Source organism: Barbus barbus (genome assembly GCF_936440315.1).
Source record: "Barbus barbus genome assembly, chromosome: 2".
Taxonomy (NCBI): domain Eukaryota; kingdom Metazoa; phylum Chordata; class Actinopteri; order Cypriniformes; family Cyprinidae; genus Barbus; species Barbus barbus.
The window spans coordinates 811,992-830,117 of NC_136730.1; the positions used below are offsets into that span (position 1 = coordinate 811,992).

General features: G+C 39.3%; 1 protein-coding gene across 1 annotated transcript in view; it reads left to right on the plus strand.

Annotated features, from left to right (window-relative positions):
- Positions 1 to 18,126, plus strand: part of LOC306888454 (neurexin-2-like) — a gene marked incomplete at its 3' end in the record, with an annotated part of 552,351 nt that overhangs the window by 316,382 nt on the left and 217,843 nt on the right. Inside the window, exons 8-11 of the mRNA XM_079446766.1 lie at positions 695 to 1,133; positions 3,635 to 4,018; positions 7,535 to 7,738; positions 13,385 to 13,411. Of these exons, the coding sequence (XP_079302892.1) occupies positions 695 to 1,133; positions 3,635 to 4,018; positions 7,535 to 7,738; positions 13,385 to 13,411 (1,054 nt within the window). The remainder of the gene's footprint in view (positions 1 to 694; positions 1,134 to 3,634; positions 4,019 to 7,534; positions 7,739 to 13,384; positions 13,412 to 18,126) is intronic.

An 18,126-nucleotide genomic window follows, 5' to 3' on the forward strand; every position in this document is an offset into this window, starting at 1 on the left:
ATATATATATATCTAATTTTGTTAGTTTTTGCTTAAAACAAGTAAACATATCTGCCAGTGGGGTAAGAAAATTAATTTAGTTTAGCCTTTGAATTAAGATTATTTTTACTTGTTTTAAGCAAAAACTAACAAAATTTGGATAATTGCCCAATTGTTTCAGAAAACAAGACAACAATATCTTAAATCATTTTACTTGTCAAGTAAATGCATCCTGATTCAAGAATGTTTAGTTATTTAGTTAGTTTAGTTAGAAACGTTATTAATCCCTGTAAGGGGCAACTCATTTGCCAACACTGTACATTACAAACAACACAAATTATTAAACAACAAACACAACCAATCCATCCAGCTGTTGGAATAAAAGACTTTCTAACTTGTTCTGTAGAACACCGAGGCATTACTAATCGTCCACTGAATGAACTCTTAAATCCGCCGAAGATACTGTTTAGTGGATGCCCTTCGTAATACATTTTCAATTTTGCCCTTGTTCTCTTTTCCACAATAACCTTGAGAGAAATTGGGAATAAAACCAATAATTGAACCGGCCTTTCTGATCATTTATTAATCCTGTTTTTATCCTCCACAGTGAAGAGATATACTTATACTAGAAAACAAGACAAAAACACTAAGCAAGAGCATGTTTTTTGCAGTGAAGGTGTTTTCTCAGCATGCGTTGTTTAATGCACTCCTGCAGGTGGTGTACAAGAACAACGACTTCAAGCTGGAGCTGTCGCGTCTGGCCATCGAGAGGGACCCTAAGATCAGTCTGCACGGGGACCTGGTGTTCCGCTGCGAGGATGTGGCGGCCCTCGACCCCGTGACCTTCGAGACGCCCGAGTCCTACATCGCCCTGCCGCGCTGGGACACCAAGAAGACCAGCTCCATCTCCTTCGACTTCCGCACCACCGAGCCCAGCGGCCTGCTGCTGTTCAGCCACGGCAAGCCCCAGAGCAGCAAAGAGCAGCGGCCCGGCCGCGAGATGAAGACCGACTACTTCGCCATGGAGCTGCTCGACGGCTTTCTTTACCTGCTGATGGACATGGGCTCCGGCAGCATCAAGCTCAAGACCAGCAACAGGAAGGTGAACGACGGAGAGTGGTGCCACGTGGACTTCCAGAGAGAAGGACGGAGAGGTGAGGAGTGATTCATGCAGGTCTGTGCATGTGAAGAGACAACCTGGGCTGTGTTCGCCAAAAGAATCGTAAGCTTAAGGACATCGCAGACCCATTGAAGCCAATGGAGGCTTACCATGCTTTTGGGAAATGCAGCCCAAATTGCAATTACAATATACCAAAATAATTAAGGGGAAAGGGGAAGTGGTTTTTGTGGCCAAGTGTGGTGACCCATACTGGGAATTTGTGCTCTGCATTTAACCCATCCAAGTGTACACTCAGTAGTGAACATACTCCCGGAGCAGTGGGCAGCCAATGCTGCAGCGCCCGGGGAGCAGTTGGGGGTTCGGTGTCTTGCTCAAGGGTCTCACCTCAGTCGTGGTATTGAGGGTGGAGAGAGCGCTGGTTATTCACTCCTCCACCTACAATCCCTGCCGGACCTGAGACTCGAACCCACGACCTTTGGATTACGAGTCCAACTCTATCCATTAGGCCATGACTAACATTTTGGCCACGACTACATTTTGGACCAAATCATGCAGCTCTATACTTAAAAAAATATATATATATTTATTAAATAAAAAATTAATATAAAAAAATCTAAATAAAACACTTACAGAAACATTAAATATTTAATTTGTTTTTCTGCAAGTATTCAGTGTCAATTAGAGAAGTGTATAAATAATCATCAAAGTTTTCACCGCCACCGCCCAACAAACTACAACAACAACAAAATAAAAAATAAAAAAATAATAATAATAATACTAGTTACTGCTTTTGGTATTTTTCACCCATGTAACCTTGTATTCTAATAAAGAAGGCTTTTCACCCATGTTTTAGATACTCTCATGTTTCTCAATTCCAGTTTTAATAGCACAGTAAAATCTACTAGCCTAATATAAAGTTCAACCTATACCTATCAAGACAAGTAAACATTCAGAAATAAACTAAGAGCAAATGAACAAATTACAAGCACTAGCACAAATACATACAACAGAACAAAGATACACATGAAATAACAAATGCATTTATTTTCCTTTTTGCATTTGGCAGACACTTGTCCAAAGCGACTCACATTGCATTGAATGTTTGTATGAGTTCATGCATTCCTTGGGAATCAAACCCCTTACCTCAGCGTCACTAACGCCACACTCTATTGTTTGAGCTACAGAAACACTGTTACCATGCATATGTGTTGAAACTGAAAATCTCAGGGAAACTTCAGGAAAATCGTTTATCTGGAAGGGGTTTGGAATGGCTAAAGCGCGGCCAACGAGACGCCGTTAAACCCCATCCACGCTGCCAAAGGCTGCCTCCATTTGCTGTAATTGGCTAATCGAGTGTAAACTATAGGAGGTGGGTGTGTGTCCTGTGGGGAAGAAAGTCCAGCAGTTCTGTAATTGCAGTTTAATAGACAATTAAGAGTAAGTCATAAATCTCTGCGATCTGCCGAGAGAGCAGCGCTCACGCCGAAATATAGACACATATCGCTCATGCACGCTTCTTGATAAAAAATGATCAAGAGTAATCAGGCAGGCATCTAAAATTATTGTGTACCCACAGACTCAACTTTTAGATCTCTATAGCGGTGCTGTAAAGAGAAAAGCAGCTTCTATTGTTACTGACCCTCTCATCCTTTGCGTTATTTCTTCCAGCTTCATGTTCTCGGTTTAGAACTCCTTTGGCCAGAAGGAAGGCTTATAGTAATCATTTTATTCCTACAGCAATTTCTATTCTAAATAAGGCCAGCATTTGTGTCAGGATCTTGTGTCTGTTTGTTATTATTTATTTTATAGGTGTTTATGTGGATTAACCATGGTTTGATTGTTGTGTGTGCTTCTTTGTATTGTGTATATGTGAGCCTTTTACCTAAGACACATTTCTATCAATAGCTGTTTCCATCCAAAGATTCAAAATAAATTTATGCGCAAAGCTGGAATATCGCATAAAACCTTTGCGAATAGAGAAAATATATATTCCATCCAACGAGTCCAAGAGAACAAAATCGTCACTTCCTGATAAACTGGCACTACATATCTCTAAGAAACCTAGGACAAGCCACTGAATATAATAATTAGATTAATTATGATAAATGACTTGTGCCTCAGAGCGAGCAGACAAAACACAATAAACGCAGTCTTTGCTTTCGGAGGTGGATGCTGCTGTCGTGTAACACAATATACAGAAATACCTTGATGACAGGCTTTCCTTGGGCATTTCAGAATGACCAAAATATCATATAGATGCTGTGAACGAGATGCTAGTCAAGTTATCCCGTCTCATAGTGCAAACTCCCATGATGCACATGGAGGAATTTATTTGGTAAATGTGTTTCCATCGTAGTTTATGCACATTTTTTCTTATCGGATTAAACGTTTATCCTACTCAAATGTGCGTGTAAGTTTTTTAATTTAAGTTCATCTTGGCGTTTACATCGAGTGTGTTTTTAAATGCGTGGATGGAAACATAGCTACATGTTGATAGATGTTTTTTTGAATCTTGAATCTTCTCCTTCTCATTAGGCTCCATCTCCGTCAACAGCCGCTCCATTCCCTTCAGCTCTAACGAGGGCAGCGAGATCCTGGACCTGGACAGCGACATGTTTCTGGGCGGTTTGCCGGAGAGCGGTCAGGGCCTGATCCTGCCGCCCGAGGTCTGGACCGCTCTGCTCAACTATGGCTACGTGGGATGCGTCCGCGACCTCTTCATCGATGGCAAGAGTCGCGACGTGCGGCGTCTGGCTGAGATCCAGAGCGTGCCGGGCGTCAGCAGCTTCTGTACGCGCGAGCTCCAGAAGAGGTGCAGCAGCGCCCCCTGCGCCAACGGAGGACAGTGCAAGGAGGGCTGGAACCGCTACATCTGCGACTGCACTGGCACTGGATTCCTGGGCAGCAACTGTGAGATCGGTGGGTAAAACCAGCAGTGATTAATGTTTCCAGCCAGATCTCAGGTACTCAGGCACAGAAACTGATTAAAGTAATCAAACGTAAAACAACACTGCAGAGTCTGCACTGTATTAAATATAAATTTATTCTTCACCCCAAAATTTAAATTTTCCTGAAAATGTGTTCACCCTCAGGTCATCCGAGATCAGGATGAGTTTGTTTCTTCATCAGGTTTGTAGAAATGTGTCTCTGCATCAGTGTCTCAGCAATGGATGCTCTGCAGTGAATGGGTGCCGTCAGAATGAGAGTCCAAACAGCTGATAAAAACATCACAATAATCCACACCACTCCAGTCCATCGGTTAACATCTGGAGAAGACTAAACCTGAAACAAATCCAGCATTAAGACGCTTTAAACTAAAATACTATAGAGTCCATAATCCATAATAACTCTTCCTCCAGTGAAAAAGTGTTCTGGTCTGAATCAGGAGAGAAATCTGCAGATCAAGCAGCGTTTACAAGACAAATACAAGCAAAGCAGACTTTAACACTGTCTTCTCCAGATGTTAACTGATGGACTGGAGTGCTGTGGATTATTGTGATGTTTTTATCAGCTGTTTGGACTCTCGTTCTGATGGCTGCTCTCTCTGTAGATTTATGACATTTCTCCAAATCGGTTCCAATGAACAAATTCTTACATTTTTATTTTTGGGTTAACAATTTACACCCACTTAGGTAGGACATAACCAACCATGCTACTCGCAAAGACGTGCATTTTGACAATTATGTGTTTATATGCTGATTCAAGTGCAAGAAGCAGCGAAAGAGTACTTGATTCAGCATTCGCGCGTGGTTTGAATGAGGCGCACATGGAAAACCATGTGAGTAATGTATGGCGTTCTGGTTTGTGTCTTCTATGTGATTAAATGTGATTAAATGGTTGAAAAATGTTTAAACTGGCAAGACTTAAAAGACATGCAAAACATTCGGTCAGCTGTCCAGCTCTGACAGGATAATATGTAAATCTCGTGTTACATTGCATTGAAGTCACATTCTGTCGCTGTAGCATCTTTCAGCTGGTTTATATTTAGCACTAGCATGAGCCCATCCGTGACGCTTTTATCAGGCGCACACAGAGCTGCGAAAGCACCGCCGTTCGCGCTTCATTTCTTTGCGTTCGGCTCGCTGTGGCATCCTGATTCATGTTGGCGGGGAAAGAGCCGATGTCACGAGCCGGGAGAAGCACTGGAGCAGCGATGCTCCCCACAACCATCTGTGCCGCCTTTAACGACACCAGCTGGTGCAAGCTGCTCCGTCTCAGGCTCACGCCTCTGATATCAGCAGTTCAGCTCCGAATCTACAGATTGTCTGGGTGTTTCGCCGACATTGAGCTCAAGGGCCTTAGATGCAGAATATTTCCTCTCTCCGTGGATTTGATTCATAGTGTTCGCTGTCAGAGCTCGAGCAGGTGGGTAATTAGGGCGGACTTGGAATCGGCTGCATTTGCCGACTGTTTAAGAGAAGCCCGTTTGTTTTATTAAATATATTTTTTTCCATCTTTTTAAAGGCAGATGTTGTGCTGTGAAGTAAAGCTGTATTATTTACTGTGTGTCCTGCTGCTGATCTCTGAAGGCCGGTTGGAAGCGGCTGTAGAGCAGTGTTTTACTGCCACCACACGTCACTGGACAGAATTACACTAAACATCAAAGCAAAGCACAAGATGGACACTCAGAAGAGTTCAGTGTGTGTTTGCACTGTAGGAAGCAGACGTGTCAATGGTTTAATGCCTTTCAACATACTCATCGTGAAACTATGTTCTGCAGTAGTAATAAATATTTATATATTGTTAATAAAATGTATATTTATAATTACTTACAAATCTGTATATATAATATTATATAAAATTAAATAAAATCTTTACTTGACCCTCTAACTCTAGCACTCTCTATTCTAATTTTATTTTATCTATGTCTTTTTATAAAAAATAATAAATAAATAAATAAAAATGAATAATAATAATAATTATCAGTACTGCGTTAGGCTAACTGAGACTTGTAATAGCACTTGCACGTTGTTGCTCTTTTGTTGGTTTTGATTGCTTCTGTTGTCCTCATTTGTAAGTCGCTTTGGATAAAAGCATCTGCTAAATGACTAAATAAATAAATAAAATGAATATGATTACATTTTTGTGATTAGTAAACATAGTGTAGGAACACACACATCTCAAAAATGCGGTTAGTGGAAACCGTTTTGACATTAGCTGCCCTACTTATTCATTCGTTTGTTTATTTATGTGTAATTGTTGTATTAAGGCTAATGTGATGTAGATGTGTGAAGCACCACCTGTTTCAAAGTCTTTCCAGAAGCACAATCCAGGGTTTATCATGTGTTTGTTGTGTGGTTATGCTGTTTTTATATCATGTGTTTCTATTGTTTGTTAATGTGTGTTTATATCATGTGTTTATGGTGTGTTTGTTGTGTGTTTACGGTGTATTTATTGTTTATTGTTTATTGTTCCTATTGTGTGTTTGTAGCACATGTTTATGGTGTGTTGATAAGTGTGTTTTTGGTGTGTGTTTATTGTGTGTTTACAGTGTGTGTTTGCACTGTGTGTTTATCTGGTGTGCGTTTACACTGTGTGTTTATCTGGTGTGTGTTTGCACTGTGTGTTTACGGTGTGTGTGTTTATCTCATGTGTGTTTCTGCTGTGTTTATCTGGTGTGTTTACGCTGTGTGTGTGTGTGTGTGTGTGTGTGCTGTGTGCTGTGTTCAAGTTCAAGTTTATTTGTATAGCACTTTTTGCGATACAAATGATTGCAAAGCAGCTCTACAGGAATTTAAGTTTCCACAATATAAGTATACATTGCAGAACCTTAATATATTTATAATTGCAAAATTAGGTAATTGTGTATGTTGTCTGAGCGTTGGCATCCTCTGAGGTCCTCTGAGGGGTTGGCATCATCTTTTCTCAGGTGTTCGGTCATCTCAGATCATTTAAGGGTTGGATCCAGACTGAAGCTTCTGTCATTCCTAGTTACCACGGGATGTTAATCAACAGAGAAACAAATAGAGACATAATTAGCGTAGCTGCTGTTCCATCTAAGCAAAAATGATTTGTTCACAATGCATGAACTAGCTTTTCTGCATCAGAAACAGGTAGCATGCTTCGAAGCTTGGCAATGTTTCTAAGATGGAAGAATGCTGTTTTTGTAACATGGGAAATATGATTTTCAAAGGACAAGTTGCTGTCTAATATAACACCCAGATTTTTGACTTTAGAGGACGTAACAGTGCATCCGTCTAGTTGCAAATTGTAATCCAAGAGATTCTGTGTACTGTTTTTTGGTCCAATAAGTAATATCTCTGTCTTATCTGAATTTAATAGGAGGAAATTATTGGTAATCCAATCTTTTACATTTTTTACACAATCTATTATCTTAGATAGTTGAGAAGTTTCATCTGGTCTTGTTGAGATATATAGTTGAATGTGTTTATCTGGTGTGTTTACGCTGTGTGTGTGTGTGTGTTGTGTGTGCAGAGGCAACGGTGCTGAGCTACGACGGCAGCATGTATCTGAAGGTCATCATGCCCAGCACGCTCCACACGGAGGCGGAGGATGTAGCGCTGCGCTTCATGTCCCAGCGGGCGTATGGGCTGCTCATGGCCACCACCTCCAAAGAGTCGGCCGACACACTGCGGCTGGAGCTGGACGGAGGACGAGTCAAACTCACCGTCAACCTCGGTAACTACCCGTCTGTCTCTGTCTGACCTCTCCTTCCCTAAACCATCTCAAGATCTCGGCCAGTGTTTGCCCTCCACCTGTAAACCACACCGTCCTCCAGCAGAGGGCAGAACAACTCTTTCATTAGAGCCAAATCTCTATTATTACTGACTGAAAACTGCTTCCATATGAGTCTGTGTCATCAGTGTTTTCTCAGTAAAAATCCTTAAAGCAAGACACATCTACATTTAGTTATTTAGCAGACGCTTTTATCCAAAGCAGCTTACAAATGAGAGCAACAGAGGCAATCAAAACCAACCAAAGGCTATAAAATGCAAGTGCTATGACAAGTCTCAGTTAGCCCAACACAATACACCTAGCAAGGTTTATATACATATATATTATATATATATATACTGCATATAAAACAAGTAGATAGAATACAAAAATAATCTAGAAAGCTAGTGTTTCTCACCAAATAGAGAGTGCAAGTGATAGAGGGACAGGTGTTTTTTTTTATTTTTTTATAAAAAAAAGAAAACAAATAGATAAAATAGAATTAGAATAGAGAGTGCTAGAGTTAAAGGGTCAAAATAAAGATGGAATATGTGTGTTTTTAGCTAGTAGAATTGTGCAAGATATATATATATAAAATGTTTAAAACTTAAATTCGTTTGTAAGACTTTACTTAAAGCCTTTATGTATAATGCATTATAATTATTCATAATGTGTGTTGTAATACATTTTATATTGTTGTAAATAATTATAACCGAATTTAAAATGCATAGCGTAACAATGAATTGGTAAGTGTTAGAATGTATTAACTGTGTGTACAATTATTCATGAGCTTGCACAATGCATTATAATGTGCATTACAACTTATAATTAATGCATTACAACTACTTTCATAATGCATTATACATAAAGGCTTTCAGTTTAGTGTTACCAACTTATTTTTATTTCTCATTTAGTTTGACTATATACATAAAATGTATATAGACATAATAACAACTAATAAAAATGACTAGAACCTGCAAATGTAAAATATAAAAATAACAACTCATTTAAAATATGAATAAACATTCTAATAGAATATTTTAGTTTGTTGCATCTGTGTTTTGGTTACCTTAAATGGATTCATATTTTTAAGAACAGTGTAAAACTACAACATGTCACTGTAAAGCCTCTTTGTTTGTGTTCAAAACAGCAGATCTTTCAGGGTTTGATCTTCTGCTGCTCCACTGAGTGTGTCTGCTTTGAAGGGTGTTTTACTCTGATTTCTGCAGAGTTTAGTCAAGTTCTAGTCTGGGGGACGGTGGTCTGGGTCTGATTCTGGTGCAGAGGCAAACACAGGGCAGTGGTGCATCCTGGGAAAGGACATGGTGGGAGAGAAAAGCTCACGGGAAGACCTCCATCCATCTGTCTCTCTCTCTGTCAGTCTCCAGAGGAACCTCTAGTCCCTTCAATGGCGTGTCTGTCTGCGGCCTGAGCGAACAGCCAGAGTCCGGCTCACACAGGACTTCATCCTTCCATCGCTGAACCTCTAGCAGCTCTGCTAATGCACCGCCACTCTAATAATCAGGCCTATGACTGATGCGTTTGAGCTGCGTGGAGAATTTCACAGCAACAAACTAATAAACATATGCATATTTGTCAGTCATACAGAAATAAACCAGATCTCTGTACTCAAAAAATCATGGCATAGTTTATTATTTACTATTTGCATCTGTTTGATTTTATTTAAATAATCATATTTTTAGATGCATTTATTGAAATTGCTTAGAATCAGCATAAATTGTTGTAAAAAAATATTCAGGTTACTTAAATACATGAGCATAGTTAGATTATGGCTAATGATATTTGTATACTTTCTATGTTAATTTTATTTTTATTTAAATAAAGTAGTTTTTTTGTCATTTTTGGTCTGCAGGCTTTTATTAATTTATTTCAGTTTTTGTTTTAGTTATTTTAGTACATGAAGTTAAATGAAGAATTGTTGAGAAACTAACTGAAATAAATCTTTTTTAATGTTTTATATCAGTTAATGTTTATTTTATTTCTAGTAACAAAAATATTTTTAAAGTTTAAGTTTAAGTTACAATAATAATCCTGATATGTAATGCATAATAAATAATACTAGATAAACAATTCAAATCCTTTTTTGTAGTATTTTTGAGACATTATTATTATTGTTATTATTAATGAATTAATCATTTAAAAATGATAAAGGACTATAACCTAGCTGTGGAACAAACTTTCAGTTAGTTAATGTATGAGAATGAAACAAATTGGATTTATTGATTATAAATACATATATAATTGTGTGTTTAAAACACATTGTTTATCAGAACTATTACAGAAATCAGACCTGTTTCATTGATGTATGACTGACACATATGATCACATTAATGTATCAGTTTACGTTTAAACTGTGTCCAAACATTTGGGCGGTTTTACTATGCATTTCAAATGCATACATCTTGCATTTAGTTGTAGTTACGTAAAGTCACCACAGAGCGCAGAATGACCTTGAAGAGATGAGAGTTAACGAGGGCTGAGCTGTGACTGGCCGAGAAGCGTCAGGGTTTCCTGAAGCGGTTTATAGACGGCAGGCGGCGGTGAGGCGGTCTCTGGCTGTTTGTGATCACTATTCTGTAGCGGTTGACACATTGAGACGCTCCTCAGCCTGGGCCGCAGATACAGCCTCACACACACACACACACACACACACACACTCGGCTCTCCTGGGGGTTATTCCGTGTAAAGCGCAGCGCTGTGTTCAGTGCCACACAATAGATGTGTTTCTGGCTGAGGAGTGCAGTGAAACCCTTTCCCACAATTCACAGCGGCAGATCCAGACCGCAGCGCTTCACGCTCATCTGCCTCACTCACGTTTATGGAGAAATGTTACAGCAGTTAACTGTGCTTCATCACACTGCTGACCAAACACATCATTATGAGCAACAAGTGACTGAACTCTGTGAGCAGAAGGAGATGCAGCGATCAATCAGACCGTTTTTGTTAACACTTTACAATAAGGTTCCATTAGTTCAAACTAATAAAGAATTGATTCATTTCAGTAATGTTAATTTAACATTTACTAATAGATTATTAAAAACAAAAGTTGTATTTATTAATATCATTTAACTGGTATGCCTGAAATAGCAAATAATAGTTTTTTTTTATTTACTTAAGTTTTTTTAAACATTTAAAGGGGTGGTTTACTGCCATTTTTCTTTGCTTGATTGTGTTTATGGGGTGCAACATAACATGTCTTCGTGTTTCGTTTGTTAAAAAACGCCTTATTTTTCATAAATGTCCCCTTTATTGTAAGCCGCTTTCTCCTCTGTCATTTGAAGGACCGGTTGACTTCCTGATTCATGAAGCCACTCCCTCAGAAACAGGCAATGGGCTCTGATTGGTTAGTTGGGCCGGTGTGTTGTGATTGGCTAAACTGCGTACTGCACATTGTCCAGAAACTTCACGCCCATTACCTTTACGGGCGACAGCTGCATGTGCTCCGGTCAAATATAAATAATGGTGTCAATATTGGCGTATCAGTTTGAGCCAGAATCAGACCCAGAAAGCGGTAATGAAGAGAGTCAAGCAGAACCTCCGCAAACACGGCTCTTACAAACGTTTCTGAATGGTACATTTAAAACATATATATTATTATTCTCTCAAAGAATTTTCGATACGCTGTTACTTGAAAATGCTACTGCTGTTTGTTAGCTTTTGAGATACGGTTTTCTCCTGATTAAACATTTAATATAACTGAATACATGACTGAGTAATTACATGAAAAATTACATCATAAAGTATACATGGAAAACACATTTACAAAATTAGTACATAATTACAAATTTGGTCCAAAATGTTTGCACGCGTTCGTCATAGACACACGAAATAGCATCACTAACTGGCTACTAAAGCAGCGTTGGCATTGGTTTACGTCCTTGATAAAACTAAAACATTACGTCTGAAATTATACATGCAAATACATTTAAAACGATTAAATCTTACTTACAGGCTGTGGCCCAACAGCTGCTGCCTCTGGTTTTAAAGTTAGAACTGCTCCATGTTTCAGTGATAGTTTCTGCTTGAATCATTGAACTCGTGTCGATTCTGGAAGCTGTCTTCCGTAAAATGCGCAGCACAGAGAGCTAAGTTATGATTGTAATTGTCAGGAACATAATCAAACATAAATTTGAACCATTGTTGACGAACTACAGCGTCCGTAGGAAGCCCGAACACAGAAGACCTGACAGCTGGGTGAAAATCACACACTTTCGACGGCATGGCTACAGCTCTCCACTATAACTCTTCCTCTTCCACAAAGACGCAGAACATGGCCTTGCCCCCTTTTTTGCATGTTCCAGAGGGAGGGTTGATGTACATTTATGGGTTTGTTACGTATGAAACCCGGAAGTATCTCGTTGTAGTCCCATTTGAGTTGTTTTTGTAGGCATTAAACTTGCTGATTTTTAACAGACGATATCTCTGCTTACGTTGAACTTTCAGCGCAGCAGCTTTGCAGATACTGTTCATGCACCAACAGCAACATTACACACTATTTAACATGAAAAAAGTGAAATCGCAATCAACCACCCCTTTAAAGAAAGAATTTAAAGAAAATAGGCTTTTTTTTTCTTTTTTCTTTTTTTAAATAGCGCAATTTTATTCAGAGACTCAAACTGAGCAAAAATATGAATCTGCTGCAGATGCTGATATTTATATGATGGAATTCTGATGCTTGGATACTCTTAAAAATAAAGGTTCTTCATTTAAGAACCGTTCACTGAAAGGTTCTTTGGGGAACCAAAAATTGTTCTTCGATGGCATCACTGCAAAAACACCTTTTTGGAGCCTTTATTTTTAAGAGTGTAATGTAAACCAATGAGATGTTTATAACAGATACTGACATAAAATGATTTAAATATCAGCGGTCGCTCTATATCTTCAATAATATGTCTCAGTAAGATGAGATGTAAATGATCCAAACATATAATGCAATGCTGAGAAATAAACGCTCCTCAGAAGATGTGAGATGAAGATCATTCCTCCGCTGAGGAACAGAGAAAGTAAAGCTTCTGGAAACAAACGCTCCTCAAAAGATCCTGATGATCAGATTTGAGACGCACTGATTTATCTAGAAAATGATTGATGGAGAATCAAGTAAAGCTGAGCTGCTTCAGTCCAGTAAGAGTTCATCTGGAGATACGACTGCAGCAGATGAACAATTACACTAAAAGAGCTTCTACTGGATAAAACACTCTAAACTATCAACCAGAGACAGAAGACATGAGGAGATTGAGTGAAACAGGTTTAACAGCAGAGTTTGATCACATTAAATAGGATTCAGTAGATGTATATAACTGAGCTAACATGAGCTTTATTAACTAATGTGTGGTTATTGTAAAGTGTTGGTCAGTGTTGGGCAGTCTCAGTCCAGACAGTCTGATCCGAGTCAAACTGGTCTAGAGGAGCGGAGCGTCTGTGCTTCTGTCACGCGTGTGAAGGGAATGGGTGCCGCTGACTCAAGCGTGTCCCCAGATGGTGGCCCTGATCTTCAGATGTCTGCAGAATCAACTTTGAAGGATGTGAAATGTTTTCTCTCTCTCTCTTTCCTTTAATTTGATCTCACCATCTCACTCTCTCTCCCACCAGACTGTATCAGGATAGACTGTAACCTCAGTAAGTGTGGCAACTCGTTTACTAGCACTCAAACACACACACACACACACACACACACACACACACACTCACTCACTCTCTCTCACACACACACACATTCAAACACACACAGACACACACACTCTCTCTCACAAACACACACCCACACACACTCTCTCTCACACACACACACACATTCAAACACACACAGACACACACACTCTCTCTCACAAACACACACCCACACACACTCTCTCTCACACACACACACACAGACACACGCACGCACTCTTTCACACACACACACACACACACACACACACACACACACTCTCTCTCTCACACACACACACACACACACACACACACTCAAACACACACGCACTCTCTCTCACAGACACACACACACATACACACACACTCTTTCACACACACACACACACACGCACGCACGCACGCACACACACACGCACGCACACACACACACACACTCTCTCTCACACACACACACACACACACACACTCAAACACACACACAGAGGTGTTAAATAAGTGTGTTGTTTCATGCTGTGTTTTGACACTGAAGGTAAGTGTGTTGCTGTGACTGGAGGAGATTTCAGAGTGTGTGTGTATGAATGAATGGCACTCATAAATCCATAAACACACACACACACACACACACACATCCCGACGTGAATCGCTAATAACTGCAGGATGGATTTGATGTTCTAATCCGTTTCAGAATGAGACTTTCATCTACATTCATCTCAGTCTCACAATAAAATCAACATGACAAAGCTTTTCATCTTCCCTCCTGGAAACTTTGTCCCTTCAAATCATTTCTCATATTGAGTCACGCTTTGTGTTGTCAGTTTACAGCAAGACCAGTGACTGAAAAATGGGTTAATTAATTAAACCATTTTAAACTATGTATACAATTAATATTATTGTTATTATTGCTATTATTAGTTTTTGATAACACCACAGATGATGTTTTCCAGCAGTAGTTTGCTGTTTTTGTCTGTAGTCTATATTTAGATGGTATTATATGCTCACTACACAGTACTTGATTTTCTGTGATTCAGGATAACGTTCAGCGCTTCATTAATGGCTAAGAGTCCGAGCGCTCGGCGAATAACTGTAATTAACCATGAGCTGCACTTCACATGTGATCGTGTGTGTGCCGCGTGAAACCGTCACACTGATGTGGCGTGTGCTGTCCTGAGCTTGCTTCCGCTAGTCTCCCGTTCGCTTCGAATCGGCCTGATCTGTGCGTGACCCCAGATGCTGCTGCAATTTAGCCAGAGCCAATTACCCAGAATGCCCTGTCAGGCCGCAGGAGCGGCGTGTGATTGGAGGCGACGGCAGCTCTCGTCTCTCTCTACAGGTGTATATGCAGGGCTGTTTGTGATATCCGCTCACATCCAAACACAAGCTATTAAAAACAATCATGCAAAGACCAATGTGTACGCCAGATTGAATCACAAACTCAGAGAGACTTTGTTTTGTGTCCCCTCCAGCTTCTATTAAGTTCTTATCATGAATAATGGAAACGCATGAAAGCAAGAGTCATAAATATGCAGCGGATCATAGGACAGCCTTGAGTTTCAGCAGTGCTCTGCAGTCATTATACACTTTCTCAACTCGTTCACATTAAAATGACTCTGAACAGAAAATATAATTTAACTTCATATAAGAGCTTTCTAGGGGTGTGCAGCGGAGCCATTATTTGTATCTGTATCTGTATTCGGATGGATCCGGAAGTGGGCGTGGGTTAAACCGGAAGTCCGTCAAATTACATGGAAATACCATTTTAAAAGCAAATCTGTTTGATTCGTAGTTTTCATTTAACAAATATGCACTGTATAGGCTAACTAAAGAAAGTATTATTTTTTTTGACTTTGTAAATATGTTCTATTTAAAACTACAGAAAATGTTGATCAAAAGAGAACAATAACTTTATTCTTCTTGTTTTCCAGTGAAACTTTGTGTACAATTTACGAGTATTTTATCAACAGAGCACAACAAATCATTTGGACCCTCCAAAAGCCTTAACCAAACATCGCTTTTTCTTCGTCTTGTATAATTAAATGTTAGGACCGTTTTTAGGATATTTTTGTCAAGTTAGTTGATATAACTCCAGACAAAGCTCTCATTTCTGAGAGACGCGCAGAGACCCCAACACGGCTTGCGCTCATTTCATTCATATCGGCTAGCTTACACTCGTTCACTTCACACATCCAGAGCCAGCTGAGCTCCAGACCTCCGGAAATGTGTCATGTTCAAAAGTAAAATTTGAACTTATATTTAGTTTCGTTTTTTTATTAAGTTAATTTAGAAAAACGTTTGGAGCATTTTGTGTTCGTTAAATAATTAATTTTTCTTTCTTAAAGTAACGACCAAGCGGCCAACGACAGACCCGCGGGGTAATCAAAACCATGCTTGATCAATTTAGCCTTCTCAAATCATCAGGACTTGCCTAAAATAAAATCTAAATATACTAAAACAGTTCAAGCATATAACAATGTTTAAACGTTAAACCTAGATAAATGTGCGCTGCATCAGTAGTTCATGGAGCCACCAATTGCAGTTTTTTCAATGGAAACAAATTACGCTATAATTTTTGCTCATAAAAGAAAGAGTAATCCATCATTCAGAACTGTAAAGGGTCTACATTTATTTGTGTGCACTCTCAATATCAACAAAACATTTGATAAAATATATAAAATCATTTTATAAAATAAAGAAAACCATGATGCGCTTTCTGCCGTCTCGTCTTGAACAGGAGCGCTTCACCAAAATGAATCAAGGTCAGCGAATACATGCCTCACAGACAAATATATCTATAGAAAGCTTTAAATTACCTCTTAATGAAATAAATCAAATCAAAAACAAAAAGAAAAACTCTTTCATTATAATCCGTTAAGATGCATTTCTCTCTAAAGGCACATCTAATGAGGAGATGGGAGTCAGGATCATCATCTTCATCTTTGCGACACTGACACAGAACACACTTGTTTATTAGTAGATTAAATTATCTTCTTACTATTCCGCCCGGACACATTGATGGTAATGACTTTTACTGGGGCTTTACGGAAAGCTTTATTGCATGTATTTGAAGCAGAACTCTTCAGCTGCTGACGGCTCTCTGCTGCTGCGGGACTCTAAACACCGTCGAGCCGCTCTCAGTCGCGGCATGCTCTCGTGTTGTTTCCAGCGCGGCAATTTTTTCATCACTAATTGATGGATGTCTAAAATATAAAAATAAGGAGAAGCCTAAAACAGGCCCGAGGCCCGGCCCGCGTCTGAACTATGATGGGAAAATTGGCCGAAGCCCTTAGAATCGTCCTAACCCCCTCCTTACGGCGCCCCTGCTGAGGACACCACATTCATTAGACAAACGCAATGATCTCCATGATATTATCTGTATGAAACTTTGTCAAACTCTATCAAAGCAGTAGCCATTATTATTGCACAAATCTTAACAACCGCAGACCTCACTAATGTAGTGCTGTCACTAAACATGTGATTGTGTCTGCCGAATATGTTTTTATGTTATTCGAATAAATTTGTTATTCGTTTTGAAGCCATTATCCGTGTCTTTCCGAATAAGGTATTCGGCTTCGGGCACACCCCTAGAGCTTTCTAACCCTTTACCTATCAGCAGAGTTTAACTAATGACCTTGAGTCAGTGATCTCGCTAAATTACACACTCTCTGTGTGTTGAGCTTTAATGTGCTTTATTGTCAGCTGCACAAAGGAAACAGAGTAATGACGGAGAAGGGCTCAGTGTTTCTCTGAATAATCAGAAGGAACATTAGTAAGTACACTAAAGCTCGGTCGGGGATCTGAAATGACATCTGGCTGGATCACGGCTGTGGAAGTGTGCCAGAACGCTACAAGACAAAACGTTACCTCTGTTATTTGATTACTTATATACTATTTTATACAATAGTTCTTTCTGGTCCTCGAATCTGATTGGCTGATAAGAGTGTGATATTAGAGTGATAACAGAACAGCTTCTCTGTTTGCATCACTCCGCTTATTGTATTTCTCACAAACGATGTCATGGCAGATGCCCAAATCCAGTATAATTTTAAAAATAATATTGTTTTTGTGTCATGGAATGTAGTTTTAATAGATTTTTTGGCAAGAAAGTAGTTGTTTAGACTTCAAATATGCAGCTTGTTAATAAAGATAAATTCTATTTGAACATTTGCTTAGATGTTTTCAGAGACGTGAGGTCCAGGACAGCGGTCGTTCAGCGCTCATGAACCCGCAGAGAGAGCGCCTCACCTCAGCCAGATCTTCTGGAATTTACCGCTGGCTCTGATGGTCTCTGTAATGGTTAAAGATGAGATATACTTTGTTTTGGGTAAATCTAACAGGCAGTCTTTGGTCTCATTTATCAATTATGTGTTCTAGAGCAAATAGTTTTGGCTGAGGGCACTATCTCATCATGTTATATTTTATACCACCCTTAACAGATGAAAGGATAGTACTGCAAATATATTGCTTTCCTGAGCAGATATTCAAAGTAATGTTTATTGTGAATATGAGATTGATCTGAAGAATGAATGCTGTATCAGATGCAGGTAATCACACTCGCTCAGTCCATCTCTCTCATAACACTCTACTACACATAATACACTGCTTTTAATACAGTAATACAAGAAGCTTTTAATGAAGCAATTCATCGTTCCTTCGTTACTAGTTCTAAAGTGACGTTTCTGAAT